At 34.6% G+C, this 26,843-nt stretch overlaps 2 protein-coding genes across 6 annotated transcripts in view; one reads left to right on the top strand and one right to left on the bottom strand.

The window, feature by feature from the left end:
• The window catches only part of BMP2K (BMP2 inducible kinase), a 145,523-nt gene that overhangs the window by 107,734 nt on the left and 10,946 nt on the right, over nt 1-26,843 (top strand). For both annotated transcript variants that reach the window (XM_058433536.1, XM_032149198.2), the window contains one exon: nt 6,393-6,503. In XM_058433536.1, the coding sequence (XP_058289519.1) occupies nt 6,393-6,503 (111 nt within the window). The remainder of the gene's footprint in view (nt 1-6,392; nt 6,504-26,843) is intronic.
• PAQR3 (progestin and adipoQ receptor family member 3) overlaps nt 6,391-26,843 on the bottom strand; it is a 55,645-nt gene continuing 35,192 nt past the window's right edge. For 2 of the 4 annotated variants that reach the window (XR_009211649.1, XR_009211648.1), the window contains exons 10-11: nt 26,349-26,518; nt 6,391-6,528 (exon numbers count right to left, since the gene is read on the bottom strand). Coding sequence is in view for 1 of the 4 variants with exons in the window: in XM_058433579.1 (XP_058289562.1) it covers nt 6,509-6,528 (20 nt within the window). In the remaining 3 variants the exon portion in view is untranslated. Of the gene's footprint in view, nt 6,529-17,621; nt 17,796-26,348; nt 26,519-26,843 lie in introns of those variants that run through there. The other 2 variants (XR_009211650.1, XM_058433579.1) reach the window with 2 other exon arrangements.

The following is a 26,843-nucleotide window of genomic DNA, read 5'->3' as shown; positions in this document are numbered from 1 at the left end:
TAAATTTTAAACTTCATGACCAGATAGCATTTGTAAATTGTGCATGTGTCTGTGTGCACATGTGGATGCCAAAGAGAGTTCAGACTTTGCAGTATTAATTATAGAAAGATGTTAAGTTCCAAAGGAAAGTGCAGGAGGAATTTTATGTGAATGTTAGACTTGGAGCAACCTTAGCCATTTGGAAAAACACCCAGATGGCCCATGAGCTACTGAAATTATTGTCACAAGTCTGATGTGCTTAATTTGGCACCAGAAAACATAAATTTTGATCCCTGACAATGTTACTTGACTAGATTGTAATCTCAGATAAGTCACTCAACTGCTGTCAGTCTCACTTCCGCATTTATAAACTGGGGATGGTGATGCCTACTTCATAGGGTTGTCCAGATAATTAAATGATATCTTTAAATTTGGGCACTCAATAAATAAATGCCACTTTCTCTTTTCTCACTTTCTGTATAAGCCTTTATGTCATGACTTAAGAGGTTTTAGACTTTTAGCCAGCATTTAAAAATTATATTTATTAGTTTCTCAGTGGTAATTTAACAGTCAAATTAGAAGGGGCTTTGTGGGCAAACACATCAAAAGCAGAAGTGACAAATGATAGCAAGGAAGTTGATGTAAAAGTGACTGTTTTTCCCTTAATAATTGATACTCATTGTTCAGTGACTATTTTGGGGTCATTGAACCCACTCTTTTAGGGTTCAAAAAAGGTGAAATGTCATTAATAAAAAAGTTCGTAATTACTATAAAGTTGTGTATAAAATGCAGTTTAGAAAGATTTCCTCTCAGAGTTTAACTAAACTGTAATATTTAGTCATCTTTAGCACCTCTTTCAGAAGCAATAAGATATCTAATATTTGATCTGTTTGATAAGAGTTTATATTATATTGATGGGCAAAAGACCTCTTCCAGAACCTTCAGAGTTTATTAGAAGACTAATTGTGCAATGAAAATTGATAGATGGTCATTATATTAAACTTTCTTAAAGTTTAATAACTTTCACCTTTTTTGAATTCTGAAATAGTGGGTTCAATGACTCCAAAATTTTGCCCATCAGTATAATATAAATCCTATCATTTTCCAAAATGAATAAATAAACTATTGATTCAGTTGAAATGCCATGTAGGAGATTTGTACCCTTTTCCTTGACACAGGTATTAACAATTTTCCAAAGTCTTTTCTAAAATAATTTATATTTGGTTTATAAAACACTTTCCAGTGAGAAACTGAAAGGCTTTATATGGTCCTTAAAGGTATAGGTATTGCCAATGTAATGATTATTCAGAATAATACATTCCCATTTGGGTTTTATTTTGAATATGATTTGTGGTTATTTTTTTAAAAACAAAAAAGGAAAATAATATGCTGTTTAGGAAATATTTTACATATATTATTCAGAAAGTAATTTTCAAATCATAATAGTATTTTGAGATATCAAAATTCTAAAATATTACTAATTGGTAACTTTTTAAGTAATCTTTAAGAAAACAGTTGATTTCATATACTAGGCAAAGGGATTTAATATGTAAAATAAACTAGATTCTTCTTGCTTTCACCTTCACTATAAATGAATACCATTTATGGTTCAGAATTGTTTTACCTGTTCTTAATTTTAGTAAGAACAAAACATTAAATCAAATTTAAGCATTAATAATAAAGCTTGTCTGAATGATATTTTTTAAAATTTAAGTTTGTATTTTTACTTTTTTGTACCAGAACATCCAGAGTAGTATGTAAACTTTAGCAATTTGTCATAATATTTTAATATTTAATATGACAATTTAAAATTGTCATAATATTTAATACATTAAACAGTAATTAGAACATAGATGCTTGCTTTGGGGAAATTACTAACATATTTGTGCAAATAGTTGTATTAGTTATACCTGTTACTTAAAACTATTACTTATTCAAATGTATTTCATTTATTGATGGTGGATTTGTTTCTGCTTAAAATTGGATCAAAATAACTAAAAGGAAAAATAGAAGATACTAAAGATTGTGATTGCTTTATAAATTCTACTGAATGTTGTTGTTTCACCTATGAAGCCACAGAATGATAATGGCTATAAGCATCTGAATCTATAGTTCATTGTAAAATATTAACCCTCATCTTTTGTAGCAAATTCAGAACTATTATTATTCCTTCAGTGTAGAATAACAGAGCTTTTCAAATATATTAGACCAGTTTCAGGAGTTTTTCATTAACCTTTTAGCTTTTTACACCATTATCCATATAGGCAGCAGAATTAACTTTGTAGACTATTTTAATTTCGTGATAATATTGTGGAATATACTTTGATTCTAGGATTTTAAAATCCTATATTTTTGCTATCTGTATCAATTAAAATTCTTGAAAAGATACTGTCTTTATTCACCAACATAATTCTTTTGTGAAGGCAGGAGGTAAGTTTCTCATATTGGATAATCAAGTTTTGTTCTAATCTAAAGAAAACCAGTCATTTGAAAATGTAATTAAAAACATTTTAGGGATGACTATGTATTTACAAAGTAGTTCTACATAACCATTTCATTAGATTTTATTTATAGGTAATTAATAATTACAAAATTAATGTGTATATTTCTTCTGTATTTTGTGTCCTGAGACTCACATTTTCATGTGAACTTTAGAAACATAAATGATTTTTTAAAAATTCCATTGAAAAGTTGATTCTGTGTTTTGTGGAACAATAACATTATTCATTTTACAATGAATTTATTCTGATTCCTATTTTGAAATAACTGGATAAATGAACTTTGCATAGAGCAGTATATTCCATATTTTTACTTATAGGGACCCCTATATAAAAATAAGTTCACCTCTACATGGTAATGTGTATAGTTTTGTCATAATTTCACAGTACTGTTTATATACTTACCATAAATTTACCACAGACTGATGGATGTAATATACCAGTGCATGAAGATTTGAAGAATCTTAGTGATAACTTCACAGTTTTATAAGCTGGGACCCATTAGTATAGTAGAGGTTTCAATACGTGGAGAGGGTCGGGTGTGGTGGTTCATGCTTGTAATCCTACTACTTTGGAGGCTGAGGTGGGAGGATTGCTTGAGGCCAGGAGTTCGAGACTAGCCTAGGCAATATAGTGAGACCTCGTGTCTACAAAAAATTAAAAAAATAAAATTAGCCAATTATGGCATGCCTGTAGTCTCAGCTACTCCAGAGGCTGAGCCTGGGAGGCAGAGGTTGCAGTGAGCCAAGATCATGCCACTGTATTACAGCCTGGGTAAAACAGCAAGGCTCTGTCTCACAAACAAACAAACAAACGTGTTGAGAGGCTGGGTGTGGTGGCTCATGCCTGTAATCCAGCACTTTGAGAGGATTGCTTGAGTCTAGGAGTTTGAGACCAGCCTGAGCAACATAGAGCTTATCTCTACAAAAAATAAAATATTAGCTGAACGTGGTGGCCTGTGCCTGTAGTGCCAGCAACTTGGGAGGCTGAGATTGGAGGATCACTTGAACCTGAGAGGTTGAGGCCACAGTGAGCCATGATCATGCCACTGCACTCTAGGTTGGGTGAAAGAGTGAGACCCTGTCTCAAAACATATAATAAAACAAAAATAAAAACAGAGAGTACATAAAATTGCAGATTCCTAAGTTACTACTCAGATAACTTGATTCATTAGGCCTACGGTTGGGTCCAGGTAACTACATTTTATACAGGAATCCCAGCAGTTATGATGCAGACGGTTGAGGCAAAAAGTGTTTCTAATTCAGACCTAAATACTTATACTTTTGGTCTTAATTTTCAGGAATGTGGGCCCTTGGATATTGACATGCTGTCATTATCATTCTGAGTCAGTCTCTTCTATTTGTTCTTTCTCACCCCCTCTTTTCTCTGTCCTCAGTGCCTTATACACTGGAATTTGGGAAATGGAGAAGAGTGGGGGAGTCCAGGTGGATTCTGATACAAGGCATAATTACTGGTTTTACAGTTCCATAAATGCATTCAGGGCCTGAATAAATAGGTAACCACATGTAATCTCTATGACTCAGTGAATCTTAATCCTCACCTTAAGGTTTGATTGTGGCCTCCCACCACAATAAGTTAGGGACCCTTCGTTATATAAATTATTCTTCATCCTTTTGCAGAAAGATGTTATGGGACTAGCTTCTCTTTAATGGGTGTTTTGACAACAAAATAATAAAAAGTTTTTAGTAAAATGAGCATTTGTTACTGATTTCCTGCATTAAGTATACAGTTAATAGCTTGAAAAATAATACCCAAAATAAATTTTCATTGTTAACCAATGCAGTATTGGATTTGAAAAGTAGCACTTAAGTTTAGGAAGTTTTGTTTGTTCATAAAACAATTGTCAGATGTCTTTAGTAACTCAATATTAGTGCCTCAACAAAATGTTTAAAGTGTTTCCACAAAATTTTAAGTAAAAATTTAAACAATCCAAAGTTTCATGTAGATATTGTAGAGTTCATCTTAGCTGTAAGAGCTGGTAATTGTCCCATTGTCATAAAGGTTTTGAAAGAATTAGTTGCCCATAGGAGTAATTATATTTAGAATATTACAGACTCTAGGGCCTTGTTTATTCAAGAGTGTACTTCTTGGACAGCAGTATCAGTATCACTTGGGGGCTATTTGAAGTGCGGAATGTCAGGATCCTTCCCAAACTCATCCCATCAGAGTCTACATTTTAACAAATCCCCAGGTAACTGAAATGTACATTAAATGTAAAAAGCACTGTTAGAAGAGATGCTGCTTGAACTTGGGGCTTTTTGCTTCACTCCAAAATTAAAAGTCATTTTTAGGGAATTCCAATTCTACTTGGGTTCCGCCTCCCCTATACTGCAGTCCCTTAGAACTCAGTTGAAACCAGTACGGCTTACCATGGAATTATTGGAATATAGGTCAGTCTAAACATGATTTGGATTTTTTTCAAATGGCTATGGACCAAAGGTCTGCTGGTAGAAATGCTTGAAATATCTGGAAAGGAGGTAGAATGAGTCTCAAATAGAATTTTGATTGACAAGAATCAGAGGCTAGAGAGACATCCTACAAAAATCAGGAAGTTCTCAACTAGTATGTGTCTACTATGTGGAGAGTTTTTTTTGTTGGTTTTAGAGACAGGGTCTCTCTGTCATCCAGGCTGGAATGCAGTAGTACAGTTTTGCCTCACTGCAGCCACAATTTTTAGTAGTATTTTTGCATTCTTAAAGTAATGTGTTATTGACTGTTATAGAATATTGTGAAGTTAATATTCTGTAAAGATCGGGAGAGATTCAAATTTTATTACATGCTTGGTGAAAAAATTATCTCACTGTGTTGCTCAGGCTGGTTTCAAGAAATCCTCCTGCCTTGGTCTCCCAGAGAGCTGGGATTATAGGTGTGAGCCCCCATCCCTGACCTATATGGAGAGTTTAAGAGCAAGGAAAAGATAATCATTACTAGGGAGTCAGGATATATCAACTCAAAACACACCGGGCCTCTTGCCTTGGCGTCTTCGCTCCAGCTCTTTCTCTACCTGATTGTTCTTTCCTAGGTATTCACTCCCTTGCCTCCTTCAAGTCTTTTCTTACCTAGTGACTATTAGAATCACTCTATTGCTAAAACCTCTACTCACTCCCTCAATTCCTGTTTCTCTGCACTACATTTTTCTCTATAGCTTTTAATACACCATATACATTTCTTCTTATGCCTATTGCCTATTATTTGTTTTTTCCACACCAGCATATAAACTGCATAAGGGCAGGGGTCTTTGTTTTGTTTGACATTACATGCCAATTGCCTAGAATAGTGCCTGGCACATTGGCACATAGTAGATACTCAAATTTACTTGTTGGATGAATCAATCAATTTTATGTAAGTTTTTGTGAGTGTATGTGGGGGGATGTGTGTTTGTGTGTGTATGTGAGAGAGAGAATGGTTTGATAATACAAAGTAGTATAAAAAATGAACAAAAAAGTAAAATATAGTGAATTACTTTTTATTTATATTGAGAAGTAAGATTTACCTACTTTATGGATGAATGACCATTTGCAAGATTTTTTCTAAATTTATTTTTGGAGACTGTCTGTCAAATATGTCTCTGTTTATTTAGCTGGGTTTGAGTTCAGGCCCAAAAGTTGAGGACAAGTAGTATTTAAATGAATCAGACTAAGTTTATTATTAGGTTAATTGTATTTAGTGAAACCTATCATGGATTATATTGTTAAACTTGCTTTTGCAGCAACAAATAAGTATTAAATTCAGGACTACTCCCTGATACTTACAATGATAGATTCTGAACCTAATATTTTTCAAAAAGGCTGGTGCTTTAATTTTCACTTTTATTTATATTGTATATCACTTTTTAATTTAAAGATCATTTTTATTTCATTTCATTTTTTATTTCGTTTCATCTTATTTTTGCAGATAGGCTCGAGGAGAGAGCATCCTCAGATAAGAATGTAGACTCACTTTCTGCTCCACATAACCATCCTCCAGAAGATCCTTTTGGTTCTGTTCCTTTCATTTCTCATTCAGGCAAGTTACATATGTAACATCATCACTGTCACAAATAAAACACACAAGAACAACAGCAAAATCTTATAAAGTGGAAGTAAGACTCTGATGTTAGCTACAGAAAGTAGAAAATATTTTAACCTTTAGCCATCCTACTCTTCTTAATGATGTTCTTTGCATTGAGTTATTATTTAGTTGTATCTTTGCCAACATAGAAAAATGCTGATTTATACAATAGAAACATAACTGCTTCTTTTCATCTTTATTATTGGATACTATTGAAAAAATATTTAAAGATATTTTTATACTTAGCTTTTGCTTAAAAATTTGGTATTTTCCTAGTTTGTACATGCTGTCTTGTAGATGCATTTTAAAAGTATTAATAATTTTGTATTTGTCACGATCACTTTGTTTTAACTACTCTTTTCTTCTTATATCCCTTTTCTGATTTCAATCCAGAATTTAAATATTGATGTTTTTCACTGTTAAAAATTTTCGGTAATAATTTCAAATTACCCAATTAACACTTGGAAGATACTAGGATGGAATAGGATCGTGCATTGGCATAAATGAATTCTCATGTATGTATGGTTATAGTGGAAAAAAAGAGTTTTAATCTTGGCAAAGGGAAATATGTTAGAAGAAATTATGCTTTATTAGAAGGTAAAAGTTCAATATATTCATAGTAACTGTCAGCCATGTTCTTCAGTTCTGTTCCTTTTGTTTCTCACTCAGGCAAGTTACATGTGTAACACCACTTGAAAACTACAGGATTAACAACAAAAGAAAAACTTACAAATGTAAAGCCAAAAGAAGAATTGAGTGTTTAGGATTTCTGCCGAGTACATTGAACAACTTTTCAACATTCAGACTTGTTTGGTTATCTGGAATATACAGGATAGCTTTTTCATTGCTTTCATACTCCATATTTTTCTCTTTGACATTTATTAAAAACAGTTCCTATTCTTGCTATTTTCTGTTTGCTGCTTTCAAGTTTTCTTTTTCATAAATGACATAATTAACTGGGGAACGTAGCTTACTGTGTCTGTTTACTTATTCTGCATAAATGTGTTCCCTTATACCCCCAATACCCTGGGTAATGGAATTATGACTTTCTAAAATTATAATAACTCAAAATAGTCATTGTAAGTTCTCAAGAACATAGTATTCAGTGCCTTGAGATACTGATCTCTGTGTAGCAGAAAGCAGTTTCAGTACTAGCTCTTTTACATCCTCCGTTAGGAATTGCATTATCCTTTTCAGGTTTGCATGGACCTGTACAACTACTTCTCTGCCGTTTAATAGCATCTGAAAGAACCCTGGGGAAATGAATAGTAGAGTTAGGAGAACTGAAGTAAGCTTCAGTGATTGGTCTTTTCTCTGGACACCCTTATTTTGAGGTTGGCCTAAAGATTTTGTACTTCGCAACATGTTCACAGGTTTGAGCTTGATTGCTGCTATTTTGTTTAACTGTTTACTACGGGTATTTATATTAGATTTTAAGCTTATTGAGGGTGGGAAATATGAACTGTCTGTCTTTGAATCCTGCCCAGTGTACAGCCCAGTAGGTACCTAATACTGTTCATTGGATGTACGGAAAAAATCATGACTATCTATAAAAATTCATATTCCTTAGATTTAGGACAGTGGCCTTAAAAAAATGCTCATTAATGGGCCAGGCACGGTGGCTCACTCCTGTAATCCCATCACTTTGGGAGGCTTAGGCAGGTGGATCATGAGGTCAGGAGATCAAGACTATCCTGGCTAACATGGTGAAACCCCATCTCTACTAAAAATACAAAAAATTAGCCAGGCGTGGTGGCGGGTGCCTGTAGTACCAGCTACTCGGGAGGCTGAGGCAGGAGAATGGCATGAACCCGGGAGGTGGAGTTTGCAGTGAGCCGAGATCGCGCCACTGCACTCTGACCTGGGCGATAGAGTGAGGCTCTGTCTCAAAAAAAGAAAAAAAAAAAGCCCATTAATATAAATGCTACCTTTAAAGAAATCTTTTTAAACAGTGTGAACATAAATATTGGACTGGTTTGGTTATGAAAAATTAAGTATATAGACTGGAATAAAGGAGAGTATGGTCATAGGAGAAATGCATCTCCTGAGAAAGAGGAAAAAGTGATCACTGTGCAGTATTAGCACTGTTAATTTGATATGTGTCAGATCTAAAATATATAATTAAGTTAAAACATCTAAATATATTGCTACTTATTATAAAGCTTTGAAATACTTTGTCATGTATAATTTTTAGGTAAAAAAGTATTTGGGGACATTCATTTTTCTTTAATAGCAAAATAATTGAACCTAGTGAAACAAAAATTAATCTCCCTGTAAGCTTTAGGAAGAAGTTGGAAAAAGGAGTTCTATCCAGTGAAAATACACTCTACTAGCATTGTGAGACTGAAAAAGCATCTGGAGATTTCTAGGACTAGGACCCAAGAATGGCAAAAAACTACTCCCAGGTGTATGTGTATATATACAATACAGAATGATAAGTGTATGTGATAAGCCATCTTATTTGAATTTGAGAGTTGATAATTACTAAACAGAATTTAATTTTTAGTAAACCATATAGAGAATGCTACTTGAGAATAAAATGAATTTATGCAGCAGAATGCTTGTAAGAACTTAGTTAAGTTTTAAGTCTAATGCTAATGTTCATTTAAGAACCACTGTCCTGAATCTAGTGTTCCTTACACTGGTTTTATTAGGAATTGTGCTCTTTTTATTTTAAAAGAAAAAGTTTCTGTGAAAACTTTTAATCTCAACTTTGATACTGTAATAGATTAGTATATACTTTTTTCCTGCAGTTTTTCATAATCTTGCAAAGTAATTTGTAAATTGAAACTTTATTAAAGTATGTATATAGTTTAAAAAGTCAGATTTAACAAGATTTGAAATGAAAAAAAAAAAAAAAACATCACTTCCCTTCCTGTTCCTCCCAGTCCCCTTTTCCTACTTAAACTCCTTAGAGGTAATTTTTCACTTCTGGCATTTTAATATATCATGCTAATTTTGCTATTTCTTACCTCTGCACTTTTTAAAACAATAGCTATGGACTTTCTATTATGGAAAATGAGATTTTTTTTTGATTTAGATATTTTACAGTTTGTCTGCCTCACACATACACAATCATGCATACACACACACACACACACACACACACACACACACGCACACACAAACGTCCTGTCCTTACATCCAGCATGTTTTTGACACAGTTTTTGGTTGAATCAGTGTTCAGTGTCTACATTTTTTTAATATGTAAATATTTGTCACCACTGAGGTTTATTATCCCATCATCACATTTCCTGTCTTTGTTTTTCCTGGAGTTAATTACTGTGTTTATAATCACTATGTTTTCTGTTTGCTTAGTTTTTTATGTACCCTATCATTGATTAACCTTCATTTAGAAGTGTAAATTTTCTCCCAGTTTAAGATGGCTATCATTTTCATTCTTCATTACATCTCTCATGGAGCTCTGCAATCAGAACTGGTTGCTTTCTGGAGCTGCCACACACTTAGAATTCTACTATTTTTCCCACCAATCTTTATGGAAATTCCTGGATCTCTTCTCATCCTTTTTCTTGGTTTGTTAGTAAAGCAACTCCTCTAGGTGTTGCTTGAGAAAATATGCATGAGAGGAAGTTTTAAGCTTTGCTGCCTAGGCTGAGTGGGGTGGCTCATGCCTGTCATCCCAGCATTTTGGGAGGCTGAGGTGGGAGGATTGCTTGCTTGAGGCCAAGAGTTTAAGACCAGTCTGGGTGACATAGTGAGACCTTGTCTCTACGAAAATAAATACAAAATAAACTTTGCTGCCTAAAAGTTTGTATTTTCCCTAAACTGATACCTGATTGATAATTTGGCAGAGCAAATAATTTTAGGTTAGATATAATTTTCCCTGTGAGTTTTAAGAGGCACTCCTTCATAGTATTTTAGCTTCTCATATTTCTGTTGAGAAATCTGATATTATTCTCTTTTCTGATCCTTTATGTGTGAACTGTGGTGGGTTTCTTCTTCTTCCTCTTTTTCTTATTTCTGCTCCTCCTCCTCTTCCTCCTTTCTCATCCCACCATGGACATTTTTAGCATCTGTATTAACTTGTTCTGAATATTCAAGATGTTGTACCTTTTATTCATTGTGCTGGGGACCTAGTGGGCCTTATTCAGCCTGGAAACTTGTATTTTCTTGCTTTATATGCTTTGGTAATTTTCTTTCTTCCTCTTTCTGGACTTTCTTCTTTTAAAATCAGTCCTCTTACTAGGATATTGTGCCTTTTGGATTGAACCTCTAATTTAAATTTTGTTCTCCTTGTTTTCTAGCTCTTCGTCTTTTATATTTTCATCTTAGAAATTTCCTTGGCTTTATATTACAGACATTATTTCTGATTGCAAATAACGTATTATTGGATGCAGTATATTTTAATTTGTCTGAGGATACTTTGGTTTTGCACATTTTGCCACACCTTTTCTTCTCTTTTATCTTTCACTCTAAGAGTTTCAGCAAATTATTGTAAATTATTTTCTTCCCAGAGAAGGTAGCCTTAAACTGAGACCTGAAGGATGTAAAGAAGTTTTCTTATTAGATACAGTGTTTCCCAGGCTTGAGAAATCCTTTAGTTTGATACAGATTACTGAGTCTAAAATGTGATGGAGAAGTGGGGAAGGATGAGACTAGTGGGAAATGCCAAACCGACACTGAATTTCTTGGAAACACCCTAGTTGACCATGATTTCTTTTATAAAAAATATTGCTGTTTTCTGTCTTTAAAAGGATTTTTTATTCATGAAGGATATTGAACTTTGGTTTTCTTTTCTTGTAATCTCTTTGTCAGGCTTTTGTTTCAGAGTTATGTTGGTCTCGTAAAATGAGTTGGGAAATGTTACTTCTACTTTCTGTAGGAGTTAGTGTATGATGTATATTTTTTTCCTAAATATTTAGAATTCACCTGTGAAGCAAACTGGGTTTCAAGTTACCTTTGTGAAAAGGTTTTTAATTACGTATTTACTATCTTTAATAGTTATAGGGCCGTTTAGATGTTCAGTTTCCTTACATTGTAAATTTTGAAATTTATATTTTTTTATTATTTTTTATTTTTTTAATTTTTATTATTATACTTTAGGTTTTAGGGTACATGTGCACAATGTGCAGGTTTGTTACATATGTATCCATGTGCCATGTTGATTTCCTGCACCCATTAACTCATCATTTAGCATTAGGTATATCTCCTAATGCTGTCCCTCCCCCCTCCCCCAACCCCACAACAGTCCCCGGAGTGTGATGTTCCCCTTCCTGTGTCCATGAGTTCTCATTGTTCAATTCCCACCTATGAGTGAGAACATGCGGTGTTTGGTTTATTGTCCTTGCGATAGTTTACTGAGAATTATGTTTTCCAATTTCATCCATGTCCCTACAAAGGACATGAACTCATCATTTTTTATGGCTGCATAGTATTCCATGGTGTATATGTGCCCCATTTTCTTAATCCAGTCTATCGTTGTTGGACATTTGGGTTGGTTCCAACTCTTTGCTATTGTGAATAGTGCTGCAATAAACATACGTGTGCATGTGTCTTTATAGCAGCATGATTTATAGTCCTTTGGGTATATACCCAGTAATGGGATGGCTGGGTCAAATGGTATTTCTAGTTCGAGATCCCTGAGGAATCGGCACACTGACTTCCACAATGGTTGAACTAGTTTACAGTCCCAGCAACAGTGTAAAAGTGTTCCTATTTCTCCACATCCTCTCCAGCACCTGTTGTTTCCTGATTTTTTAATGATGGCCATTCTAACTGGTGTGAGATGGTATCTCACTGTGATTTTGATTTGCATTTCTCTGATGGCCAGTGATGATGAGCATTTCTTCATGCGTTTTTTGGCTGCATAAATGTCTTCTTTTGAGAAGTGTCTGTTGATGTCCTTTGCCCACTTTTTGATGGGGTTGTTTGTTCTTTTCTTGTAAATTTGTTTGAGTTCATTGTAGATTCTGGATATTAGCCCTTTGTCAGATGAGTAGGTTGCAAAAATTTTCTCCCATTCTGTAGGTTGCCTGTTCACTCTGATGGTAGTTTCTTTTGCTGTGCAGAAGCTCTTTAGTTTCGTGAGATCCCATTTGTCAATTTTGGCTTTTGTTGCCATTGCTTTTGGTGTTTTAGACATGAAGTCCTTGCCCACGCCTATGTCCTGAATGGTATTGCCTAGATTTTCTTGTAGGATTTTAATGGTTTTAGGTCTAACATGTAAGTCTTTAATCCATCTTGAATTAATTTTTGTATAAGGTGTAAGGAAGGGATCCAGTTTCAGCTTTCTACATATGGCTAGCCAGTTTTCCCAGCACCATTTATTAAATAGGGAATCTTTTCCCCATTTCTTGTTTTTGTCAGGTTTGTCAAAGATCAAATAGTTGTAGATATGCGGCATTATTTCTGAGGGCTCTGTTCTGTTCCATTGATCTATGTCTCTGTTGTGGTACCAGTACCATGCTGTTTTGGCTACTGTAGCCTTGTAGTATAGTTTGAAGTCAGGTAGCGTGATGCCTCCAGCTTTGTTCTTTTGGCTTAGGATTGACTTGGCGATGCGGGCTGAACATTGATGCAAAAATCCTCAATAAAATACTGGCAAACCGAAGCCAGCAGCACATCAAAAAGCTTATACACCATGATCAAGTGGGCTTCATCCCTGGGATGCAAGGCTGGTTCAACATACGCAAATCAATAAATGTAATCCAGCATATAAACAGAACCAAAGACAAAAACCATATGATTATCTCAATAGATGCAGAAAAGGCCTTTGACAAAATTCAACAACCCTTCATGCTAAAAACTCTCAATAAATTAGGTATTGATGGGACGTATCTCAAAATAATAAGAGCTATCTATGACAAACCCACAGCCAATATCATACTGAATGGGCAAAAACTGGAAGCATTCCCTTTGAAAACTAGCACAAGACAGGGATGCCCTCTCTCACCACTCCTATTCAACATAGTGCTGGAAGTTCTGGCCAGGGCAATCAGGCAGGAGAAGGAAATAAAGAGTATTCAATTAGGAAAAGAGGAAGTCAAATTGTCCCTGTTTGCAGATGACATGATTGTATATCTAGAAAACCCCATCGTCTCAGCCCAAAATCTCCTTAAGCTGATTAGCAACTTCAGCAAAGTCTCAGGATACAAAATCAATGTACAAAAATCACAAGCATTCTTGTACACCAATCACAGACAAACAGAGAGCCAAATAATAAGTGAACTCCCATTCACAATTGCTTCAAAGAGAATAAAATACCTAGGAATCCAGCTTACAAGGGATGTGAAGGACCTCTTCAAGGAGAACTACAAACCACTGCTCAATGAAATAAAAGAGGACACAAACAAATGGAAGAACATTCCATGCTCATGGGTTGGAAGAATCAATATCATGAAAATGGCCATACTGCCCAAGGTAATTTATAGATTCAATGCCATCCCCATCAAGCTACCAATGACTTTCTTCACAGAATTGGAAAAAACTACTTTAAAGTTCATATGGAACCAAAAAAGAGCTCGCATCGCCAAGTCAATCCTGAAATTTATATTTTTAAAGAAATTTGTACATTTCATCTGAGATACTGGGTTTTATTGACATGAAGTTTTTAATAATGTTCCAGTATCATCATTTCAAAATGTGGAGGATCTATTCTGATATTCCTTTTTTTATACCTAATAGTGGTACTTTGTGTTTTCCCCTTTTTATCAAACTTGCTAGGGTATTAATCTCTTTAAAGAACCAACTTTCGACTTTATCTGCCCTTTATTTATTGACATATGCTAAAATTTTTATGTTTTCTTCTACCTATTTCAAGAATAACTTGCTACTGTTTCTCTAGCTTCTTAAGCAAGATTTAAATACAGGCATACTTTGGAGATACTGCAGGTTCCATTCCAGACCACTACAAAAAGTGAATATTTTGCAATAAAGAGAGGCGCACACATTTTTTTGTTTCCCAGTGCATATAAAAGTTACATTTACACTATACTGTAGTCTGTTAAGTATGCAATAATATTATATCTAAAAGAATGTGTATACCATAATTTAAAAATAACTTACTGATAAAAAATGCTAACGATCATCTGAACCTTCAGCTGGTTGTAATCTTTTTGCTGGTGGCAGGTCTTGCCTCAGTATTGAAGGCTGCTAACGGATTAGGGTGGTGGTTGCTGAAAGAAGGGGTGGCGATGGTAATTTCCTAAAATAAGACAATGATTCAGTTTGCAAAATCAATGGACACTTCCTTTCGTGAAAGACTTCTCTGTACATGCAATGCTGTTTGATGTAACTTTTTAATCCACAGTAGAACTTCTTCCAAAATTGGAGTTAATTCTCTCAAACCATACCATTGCTTTATGAATTATGTTTATGTAATATTCTAAATTCTTTGAGTCATTTCAGCAATGTTCACAGCATCTTCACCAGGAACAGATTCCATCTCAAGAAACTACTTCTTTGCTCAAGCGTAAGCAACTCCTCATCTGTGCCAGTTTGATTACGAGACTGCAACAATTCAGTCACATTTTCAGGTTCCGTTTCGAGTTCTCTTGCTCTTTCCATGACATCTGCAGTTACTTCCTTCACTAAAATCTTAAACCCTTCAAAATCATCCATGAGGGTTGGAGTCAACTTCCAGAGTCCTGTTAATGTTGATATTTTGACCTGTTCTCATGAATCACGAATGATTTTAATGAAATCTAGAATGGTGAATTCTTTTCAGGTTTTCAGTTTACTTTGCACAGATTCATGAGAAAATTCACTGTCTGTAACAGTTATAACCTTATGAAATGTATTTCTTAAATAATAAGACTTTTAAAAATGGGTCCTGCTTTGTCTTCCAGGCTGGAATGCAGTGGCATGATCATAACTCACTGTGGCCTCAAACTCCTGGGCTCCAGTAATCCTCCCGCCTCAGTCTCCCATGTAGCTGGGACTATAGGCATGCACTACAACACCTGCAAAATTCTTTAAAGTTTTCCTTAGAGTTCGGGTCTCACTATGTTGCCCAGGTTCATCTTGAACTCCTGGCCTCAAGCAGCCCTCTCACCTCAACCTCCAGAGTAGCTGGGATTATAGGTGTGAGCCACCACGCCCAGCTAATAAGACTTGAAAGACACAATTACTCCTTGATCCATGGGCTGCAAATTGGATGTTATTTTAGCAGGCATGAAAACAACAGTAATCTTCTTGTACTTCTCCATCAGAGCTCTTGGGTGACAGGTGCATTGTCAATGAGCAGGAATATTTTGAAAGGAGTCTTCTTTTCTGAGCAGTAGATTTCAAGAGTGGGTTTCAAATAATCAGTAAACTATGCTGGAAACAGATGTGATGTCATCCAGGCTTTGTTATTTTATTTATAGAGCACAAACAGAGTAGTTTTAGCAGTTCTTAAGGGTCTAGGAGTTTTGGAATGTCAAGTAAGCATTAGTTTCAACTTAAAGTCACCAATTGCATTAGCTCCTAACAAGAGTCATTCTGTCCTTTGAATCTTTGAAGCCAGACATTGACTGACTTTAGCTCTAAAAGTCCTACATGGCATCTTCCAATAGAAGGCTGTTTTGTCTGTATTGAAAATCTGTTGTTTAGTGTAGCCACCTTCATCAATGATCTTAGTGAAATCTTCTGGATAACTTATTACACTTCCTGCGTTACCTGTACTTATATGTTCTGGAGATGGCTTCTTTCCTTACAGCTCATGATCCAACCTCTGCTAGCTTCAGATTTTTCTTCTGCAGGTTTCTCACTTCACTCAGCCTTCATAGGATTGAAGAGAGTTAGAGCCTTGCTCTGGATTAAGGCTTTGGCTTAAGGGCATGCAGTGGTTGGTTTGATCTTCTGTCCAGACCATTAAAATTTTCTCCATATCAGCGGTAAGGTTGTTTTGCTTCTTATTGTTCATCACTGATCACTGGAGTATCACTTTTAATTTCCTTCAAGAATTTTTCCTTTGTTTTCACTCGGCTAACTGGTGCAAGAGGCCTAGCTTTTGGCCTATCTCAGCTTTCAGCATGCTTTCCTCTCTAAGCTTAGTCATTTCTAACTCTTGATTTAAAGTGACAGATGCATCTCTTCCTTTCACCTGAACACTTAGAGGCCATTGTGGGTTTATTAATTGGCCTAATTTCAATATTGTTGTGTCTCGGGGAATAGGGAGACTCAAGGAAAGGGAGAGAGATGTGGAATGGCTGGTCAGTAGACCAGTCAGAACACATATAAACATTTATTAGTTAAGTTTGCTGTCTTATATGGGCTCAGTTTGTGGAGCCCAAAACAACTACAGTAGTCACATCAAAGATCACTGATCACAGATCACCATAACAGATATAATAATAATGAAAAAGTTGTAAATATTGTAAGAATTACCAGAATGTGACGTAGAGACACAAAGTAATCACATGCTCTTAAAAAAATGGCAGTGATAGACTTGTTCAACATAGGCTTGCTACAGAGTTTTAGTTTTTTCAAAAAGTCAGTCTTGGAAATACAGTGAAGTCTGGCACAATACAAAAGCGTACACCTGTATTTAATTTTACACTGATCTTTTTAAAGCATAGGGTTTAAGGTACAGATTTCTCTTCAAACACAGTTTAGCTGCATTTCACACATTTTGATATGCTGAATTTGCCACATAGTTTATAGTTTTTCTAATTTCTCACAGATTTCAAAAAGTGTTTTTGATTAAAGGTTGAAATCCCAGAGGGTTTAGAATAAATTTTTTAGAAATACTTGACATTGAGGATTCCCTTGAAGTAAATGATACTAGAAGAAATAAAAGAACTGACACTTAAAAAAAAAAGAGGTAATGAAATAAAAGTTGAAAGTGAGACTTGGGAAAAAATAAGAAGATGGATCTATAGATTTATTAATGGAAGTTGGGATATAGATGGGAATTTAGCTCATATCTATTGTTAACGAAAAATCATCCAGAAAATTTTATGGAGCAAAAGGACTATAATATCATTGCCAATTGTACTCAAATTTTTATATGAACACAGTTTTTGTTGTTGTTTTTGAAACAGCATCTTGCTTTTTTGCCCAGGCTGAAGTGCAGTGGCATGATCACAGTTCACTGCAACCTTGAACTCCTGAGCTCAAGCAGTCCTCCCACCTTAGCCCCCTAAGTAGCCTGGACTGCAAGCACAAGCTACCTCGCCCAGCTAATTTTTTAATTTTTAGTAGAGACAAGGTCTTGCTGTGTTGAATAGGCTGATCTTGAATTTCCGGGTTCAAGCAATCCTGCCTTGGCCTCTTACAATGCTGGGATTACAGGCGTGAGCCATCCTGCCAAGTCCAAATACAGTGTTTAATTAATTGAAACATAGGGTGCTTTTAATTTTCTTTCCTTACCTTTATGAATCTATAACCTAACTTTTTTGCAGCCAATATTATAAATGACATTCATTTTTCTCACAACTAATAATCCTACTGTCACTGCCAGAGATGGAATATTGGGCTTGGTGATCCAATGATCAAACCATCAAATTTTGGCAGTTTTTATACAAATGCCTATATTATGATAAAATATTCAAAGCATGTGTATTGAAAAAATAGGGATCAGAAATAACATTTAATTGTACTTATATTTAAAAATTATATGAGTCAATTCTTGAAGTTAAAATTATCTGGGTTCAGTTTAAAGTCTATTGATAGCGTTTGACCCAGGCAAATCACCTACTTGCTGTGTGTATCAGTTTCCTCATCTATAAAATGGGGGCAATATTCCATAACATGTGACTCAGGGTTTTTAGTGATTAATAAGAAAAATATTTGTGAAGCATAAAAAGTGCCTGGCACATAGTTTTCCAGGAAATGTTAGATTTTGTCATGATTATTATATATGGTGAATGCAGTGCAGTGAGATCTCAACTATCAGACTAATAGGTCTACTTGATTTTTACAAATGATTTATCTTTTTAATTTGATGGGAATTTCTAGAAGTTGTTAAATTTTTAATATTTAAACTGTTTTTTTATCACAATATTTCTTTGCTGCTGCTTTTGCAAATCCATCAAGAAGAGTTTGCAATATTTCAAATAATTCTTTATTGAACATCCTTACACATGAACATTTGGCACATGACATTATTCCTAGAGGAGGACTAATGGCCAAGAGCATGTACGTTTACAGAATGGATTTATTGCTAGATGGGCCTACAGAATGAATATACTGATTTATGCTCACACTGGAAGTTTTCAAAAAATGCTCATTTACTTGAGAAGCTTAGTCTTAGAGTTTTGATAGTTTCCTCTGTTGAAATATATTGCTTGGGGGAAAATGTACAATGGAGCTGGTAAGTAAATACAATTTAGTATGATTTTATATATATATATATAAAATGCTTAAAATATGGAGTAAAATTAGCATAAGATATTGCTGATGGCATAAATTGGTAAAACTTTTTTTTGAGAGCAGCTTAAGAAAATGTTTTTTGATTTTTTTTTTAACCTTATTTCTGGGAACTTAGCTTAAGAAAATAATATAACATCTTGGGGAAAAGTGCAGCTATAAAAATGTTCAGTACAACATTAGTTGTGGAATCAAAATTTAAAGCACCCTAAATATCCAATATTAGGTGAAATACTAAATTATGGCTTATTTAGTAATTAAAATTTAATGCTGTTTTTAAAATGATGGAAGTGAAGATTATGTAGCAATGTACAAGTGTGTCTGTGCTATAATTGAATTAAAAATTTATAATGAAAAATTATATCATAAAACTTTGAATAATATAGGAAAAACAATCTCATCATTATATTAGCACAATTATTTGAATTTTGAACCATTTACTTCATTTTCCTTGTAGGTCTAATATTTATACCTGTTAAGCATAGTGTATGTAAAACCTTTTGATCGTTTTTCTTGCTACTTCTGTGTTTTCATAGCATTTTTTATAGTGCTAAGTAGCCTACCATGTACAGATAATTTGTTTTAATTTATATTTGCATTGGTGCCTCTTATTTCTTCTACCTTCTAATTTCCCAGCCTTGATTAATATGGGCATAGTCTCAGAAGTTAATTCAGGAGCTATTTCTATTACTAGATAGAGTTTTATCTGAAAATCTAAAAGGATTATTATAAAGATTACAGCCCCTGCCTCTCAAGTACTTCAAGATTGGTTAGGTTGAAAGAGTCATGAAAACTACATGCAATTAAGATGCAAATGCTACAATAGATAAATTATTCTGTTGGTGCACAAAGGAGAGAGTTGCTTTATTCTGGTCGAGTTGAGATTGGGAAATGAGGAAAGCTTCATGAGAAAGGTGTTACTTATGGTAAGCCCTGAGAAATGAATGCATGTGAACTTATAGGAATGAAGAGGGCATTCAGAGCAGAGAGAACAGTTGTGAGCAAAGTTCTAAGACAATTCAGTATGTTCAGAGAATTGCAGGTATTTGAGGATTGCAGTATTAGGTTTGGTGAACTTCCTCAACGCTCCCAAAGACCCTAGACCCGCCCCGTGGGCTTTATTATCTAATAGGAAGTTAAATTGAGTTTAGGATTGGGAAACATTACATTACATACAGCAAATATTTGTTGGAACATAACATTTACAGATTGTCAGTCCAAATGCTGGGCCATTTTATAAGCTACAATGAGGTGTATTGTTTATTTTAGATTCTAGTGTATGATTCTTGAAGAACTTCAGGATGTTAGCAATAATAGTTATGATATATTGAATTAAACTGGAGAGGTTGGCAGGGGCTATCATGATATGGAGACAGTGGAGGTAATAGGCAGAAATGGAAGGACTTTAAAACAGGAAAGGAATATGATTAAATATACAGTCTGGAAAGATTACACTGGAAAGACTGTAATCTTTCCAGACTGTATATCTAATCATATTCCTTTCCTGTTTAAAGTCCTTCCATTGGGCAACAGCGAGACTCCATCTCAAAAAAAAAAAAAAAAAAAAAAGACCATTGCCCCTCAAAGTGTGGTCTGCAACAAAATGACTACAGAAATTGAAAGCAAGTGAGAAATAACTTTATATGTATTGAATCACCTGGACAATGTGAATTGGGAATTATTAACACAAATAAGAAATAAACCTATTGCTTCACTACTTCAAGTTTGAGAAGTAGTGATTAAAAGATTATTGCAGCTGGTGCAGTGGCATGTGCTTGTAGTCCCAGCTACTCAGGAGGCTTAGGCGGGAGGAATACTTGAGCCCAGTAGTTCTGGACTGCAATGCGCTATGCTGATCCTGTGTCTGCACTAAGTTGGACCTCAATATTTTGACCTCCTGGAAGCAAGGGGGACCACCAGGTTGCCTAAGGAAGGGTGAACTGGCTCAGGTTGGAAGTAGAGCAGGTCAAAACTCCTGTGCTGATCAGTAGTGGGATCATGCCTATGAATAGCCACTGCAGTCCAGCCTGGGCAACATAGTGAGACCCCTTCTCTTAAAATAAGTCTATTGCAAAGGACTCCATGCTTGAAGTGACAGCCTGAGAGAGATTAGAGGGGCAGAATATAGCCTGAGAGAGATTAGAGGGGCAGAATATATAGGATTTAGGAACCATATGGGAGGGAGCAGGGGACCTTGAAGGAAAGAGAGGAATCTAAAATGATTAGCAGATTTTTGTTTGGCAAAATTGATGAAGTTCTTTTCTGGAAAGGGAGAATATTGGGTAGGTCAAGAAAAAAGTTCACATTCACATAGGTTGAGTTTGAGTTGTCTGTAGGGGCATTAGAATCTTTTTAGTAGGCATTTAGACACAAAAGAAGACATCCAAGACAGAAATCTTGGCCACTGGGTTTACCATCAAGAAAGTGGTAGTTCATGCCAGTTGGAAGAGTCTAGAAGAGGGATGAGAAGAAGAAAATTCAGATTAATTCTAACAGTGAAGAGGCAAGACAAAGGAGGTTAAGAAAAGGGATAGAGAAAGAAGGACCATAGAGACAGGAGAAGTACAGGAGAGCTGAAGAAAGAAATTTTTTTTTTTTCGCCAAAGGATTGAGCATATCTTTTGAAATGTCCACAGGGTTACAGGGTTAGCGCGACTGGAAATAGTCCATTAGATTTAGCATTTAGTAATTATTTTATCTTGGCAAGAATAATACGGTTGGAATCCTGATTGCAGTGGATTTGAGAAGTGAATGAGAGTTGAAGAAGTTGAGATACTAGCAACGGGTTATTCTTTCTAAGAGTCCAGCTGTACTGAGAACAGAGAAAGGTAGGTAGGTAAGGATTAAGGGAAGAATTTAGATTTTATATGGGCAAGACAAGAAAATTATATGATGTAAGAGTGAGTGTTGATATATACAGTTGACCCTTGAACAACACGGGTTTGAACTGTGTGGATTCCTTTATACACTGATTTTCTTTCGCCTCTGCTATCCCTAAGACAGCAAGAACAACCCCTCTTCTTTGCTCCTCAGCCTACTCAATGTGAAGACGATGAGGATGAGGACCTTTATGATGATCTACTTTCACTTAATTAGTAGTAAATATATCTTATTATTGACATTTTGTTTTCTCTTTAAGAATATAGTGTATAATATAACATTCAAAATATGTATTAGTTGACTATGTTATCAGCAAGGCTTCTGGTTAACAGTAGACTATTAGCAGTTAAGTTTTTGAGGAGTTAAAAGTTACACATGGATTTTTGACTGTGTCGGAGGTTGATACCTCTAATCCCCTCATTGTTCAAGGCTCAACTGTATATAGAAAGATTGAAAGTGAAGGAAGGAGAAGGAATAAACAGTATTCTGGAGAGATAAAGTCAGTAGCACAGATGGAAAAATAAGAGTCTAACAAGACATAAAAATTTTTCTCCTTGAGACTGGGAATAGCTGTAAATAGGTTTGTGATAGGAAATTAAGGATAATCCATGTGTTCACAGTCTGGTTCAGTCAGCTGGCCTACCTTACTTTGGCCACAAGGAAAGATCTTTCTGATTTATTTGTTGCCTTAGTTTATGATATCATTTCCAGACTTTTAGAAAGATTAGCTGAATATAACATTTTGGTAGACTATATCTTAAAATGAATCAAGTCTAGTTTTTTCTCTTCTTAATTTTAAACATTGATTTCTGGGAAAGTTAAATTTATAATGATCCATTTATGCAAAAATCAAATAATTGTATTAATAATCTGTTTGCTGTATGCAAATGTTATGTTTTATTCCACAAGTTGATATTTTAATTATCATGAATTATATTTGTCTTTTATGGAAGGTTACAAAACTGATGTTAGTAGTGTGGTTTATCAGAAAGACCATTGACTTTGGAATTATAAAACCCTGAGTTAAAAATCTTAGTTCTATCACAGATTAACCATTTGATATTGAGTATTGGCAGACTTGTTTTCCTTTTTTGAGATAAGAGTCTTGCTCTGTTACCCAGGCTGGAGTGCAGTGGCATGATCATAGGCTTACTACAGCCTGGACCTCTTGGGCTCAAGCATTCCTCCTCCCTCAGCCTCCCAAGTAGCTGGGACTACAGGTGTGCACCACCATTCTCAGCTACTTTATTTTTTTTATTTTATTATTATTTTTTTTATAGAGACTAGGTCTTACTATGTTGCCTAGGCTTGTCTCTAATTCCTGGCCTCAAGAAAGCCTCTCACCTCAGCCTCCCAAAGTGCTGGGATTACAGGCAAGAGCCATTGCCCAGCCCAAACTTCTTGTAAAACTTATCTTAAATTGGAGATAATACTGGCTACTTGATAAGATAATTGAAAAGATTAAATGAGTGACTATTATGCGAGTTTTCTCTTAACTGCTGAATGAAACCTTTAAAATGTAGAACCTATTTGTGAGGATTTCCGCTACCAGTATCTGTTTAAAATGGTGCCATTCCTATTTTCACTAAGGGATTAACTACCAGTGTTCACTACAGTATACTCATAAAAATCATATTCAAAGCATGGTATTCATTCCCTTTCCTGAAACCCACATTCCCTTGCTTCGCCCCAGGACACTGTTTTACAGTTAGTTTGCATACCAACATAGGATAGGTGGCTCTGTGAATTATATAATGTAGTGTGGACCACCCAATTTTAATAAACACCTACAACTTCTAAAACGTAGTTTTCATGAAATTCTAAAATTGTATTTGGAGAGTTTTAGTGACATGTAGGCCATATTAATTAGGTCACTGAAGTTTTAGATTTCTTATATTGCATTTAATTTTTAATTAGGTTTGGTGAACTTCCTCAGTGCTCCCAAAGACCCTAGAACCACCTCATGGACTTTATTATCTAATAGGAAGTTAAATTGAGTTTAGGATTGGGAAACATTACATTACATACAGCAAATATTTGTTGGAACATAACATTTACAGATTGTCAGTCCAAATGCTGGGCCATTTTATAAGCTACAATGAGGTGTATTGTTTATTTTAGATTCTAGTGTATGATTCTTGAAGAACTTCAGGATGTTAGCAATAATAGTTATGATATATTGAATTCCACTGTAAACATAGAGTAGAAAATGAGGCTCAGAAAGGTTCGCTGACTTGTTTAAGCTTACATAGTTTATGAGTAGGAATCTGGCTTTGTCTCATTCTAAACCCTATTCTGTAAATAGCAAAACAAAGCATTAACCTATTTTAAAGAAAAATTTATATTAATATGAGAACATAATGGAAATGTCAGTTTTATGGCATTTTTCATCAGCTGGGAAATACTGTTCACAACTATTAGGATTCTCTTCTTATACTCAAACCCTGTCACTTGGCCTTCTGAGAAGCAGTACAGATTTTGATAAAACCTCCTAATCCACTAATCCTTGTGACTAACATGGTAAATTGCTGGGAGATGATGGCAGGCAGTATGCTGCCAATTCCAAGTGACCTTTAAAGTCTTATAGCCCCTCCCTTACACCCTCAATGATGAGACAACAGAAGGCATGTAATTACAATAGAAGTTTCAAGCCATTTATCTTCTATAATCTGATAGGTAAGAAAAGAACATCAAAACAAAATTTCCTTGACACTGGAAGCTTCTTATATGATTAAAAATGTACCACCTGTTTTATAACTAAAAGAACAACTGCCCTCTAAAAGGAAACTGATTCTAGAAGAGTGGTAATATGCATAGTATAATGCAAACATGCTTCTCTCTTCATATTGGGTATTTTCTAAATATATTGAATTTTTTGGTATAGTTTATTAAGGTTTATTTATTTAATAATATATTGCAATTTTTTTTTAAATAGTGTGGCGTGGCATTAACTAGGATCTCATTCTTTTTATGAAGTATTTGTTTTAAAAATGCTATAACAAATATATGAAAATGTAGCCTAAGAAATGTTGTTTTAGGCATTGACTACAAATTTTAACTTTTGAGTTTAGAATCCTTGTTTGGACTGTGCAAGGCTATGATGTCTGAAATTTTCACACCAAGGTATTGTATTGTATGCCATACAATACCTTGCTGAATGAATTCATTATCAAATTTTAACACCTTCATAAAAGGCCTAAAAATAGCCTTTTATGAAGACTCATAAGCACAGAATGGGCAAATTCATGTTCTTGTGTTTATTTGGTGAATATAAGCTTGTTTTTCAAAATTATCCGATTGTTATTACCTTGGTCACTCATTTTCCAGATCACTAGAGTCAGATGAGCATGTTTCTGAATGCATAAATGTACATAATTATTTCACAACTTTTTAAGTAAGTAAGCTTCTTGAAGTCAGGTATTGTCTTATTCATCTTTGTATCCCATACAATACCTTGCTGAATGAATTCATTATCAAAATACACATTAGTAATCTAACACACACCCCACCCAATATTTAGTGAACATTCACTAAATAAAATGAATTATGTTAACATCATCCCTATCAGGTAAGTTCTGTTATTGTCTCTATTTTCTAGATGAGAAAACTCACGCTTATTTGAATGTTTATCTCTCATGGATTTTGTAAAGTTGAGTATTCTTTTGTTTGTTGATAAAGCTTTATAGTATTTCTAGAACTTAACCCTACAGAATATTTAAAAAAAACTTTTAATACAGGGTACTTGTCATACAGGTTCAACAAAAGAGTCTTCATCCTGCGTGTGACTTTTATTTTTTGGGCATGGTTTTTTAATGATGATACAAAATAAATGCAAGACAAGTCCGTGTTTGTATTTTGTAGTGTGTTGGTGATAAACTATGTTGAATTTTTGCTGGTGATAATATTCTACTGGTAGTTTAATTGTAGAATTTACAGATGAGAGTTTTAAGCAGTGTCAGCAGAGAAGTCATTATGGCTTTGATATATAGACTTAAATTTGGGCAGGTCTCAAATTTCTTATGTATAAAAAGAGGTTGGACTAAATCTCTCAAAATCCCTTCTTATGCTTTCAAGATATAATTGGAGTTATGAAAGAGTATGAAGGCCACCAAAAGGAAAAAGTGCAAAGAGATAAGAGAAAGCCAAGGACTGAGTTTTGAGTGTTAACAATACATGTCTTTGAAATGATAGGAAGTCATGACAGTGAACTAACATGGAAAACAAGGAAAGTTTCTGAAAATGTGGTTAATAAGATTGAAGAGAAAAAAGTTCTAAGAAATATCATAGTAAACCTTACAGAGCATTTTTTTGCCCTAAAATGTTGTGGGGGCCTGATAGTAGGGAGATAAGAGGTAATATATGAAAAACCCTTGGCACTGTGCTTCAGGATATTAGTTCCTATTCCCTCTGATTCATTTCTGATTCAAGTACCATTTGTGTCCTCTTGACACTTATTTCAGTGGTACTTCATTGCTCAAACATTTTTTGCAATACTTGTAATTTCCCTGAGAGACTGTTTATAAGCCACACAAGAGAATTTAAAACTTTATAACCTATCATTGCGGTTCTTAATAAATTACCCAGATCTGCATTGTCTTAGTCACTCACCTTATTCTCAGAATTTAGCTCTGAATGAATTTTGGCAGTTTCCAGCAATCAGACTCAACCTCAAAAGATGAGGATTTGCTCTCATTTTCAGATAGTAGAATTCAACAGAAGTAAAGAATTGAAAGAGCACTGCATTTGATGTTGAGACTTGTATTCTGTTCCAAGTTCTTCTGTTAAGTAGATGTATACCTTCATTTAACTTCTACTTGAAATGGCTTAATTATTAATTATGGCTCAATTAATAAGAGCATAATTATTATATATTGTGAAAGTTTATGATTTTATTATTTTAACTAGGCTCTGCAAATAAGATAGTTGTAATTCTATCTACAATAATGAATCTTTGAAAATTTGGTTCTTGGTTTGAAAGTAGGAAAAACATTCTTAGTAACTCTGTACCAAAGCTACCTAAAGAAAATTTAATTCTATATTTTTGTATAAATATGTGGAATATATTAATGTATTCCTATTTTGATTTTTTTTCGCTAAAAATCT

The sequence above is a fragment of the Hylobates moloch genome, unplaced genomic scaffold (genome assembly GCF_009828535.3).
Source record: "Hylobates moloch isolate HMO894 unplaced genomic scaffold, HMol_V3 SCAFFOLD_2, whole genome shotgun sequence".
Taxonomy (NCBI): Eukaryota; Metazoa; Chordata; class Mammalia; order Primates; family Hylobatidae; genus Hylobates; species Hylobates moloch.
The sequence above is the reverse complement of the archived record's forward strand: the minus strand, read 5'-3'. Positions and strand labels throughout refer to the sequence as shown.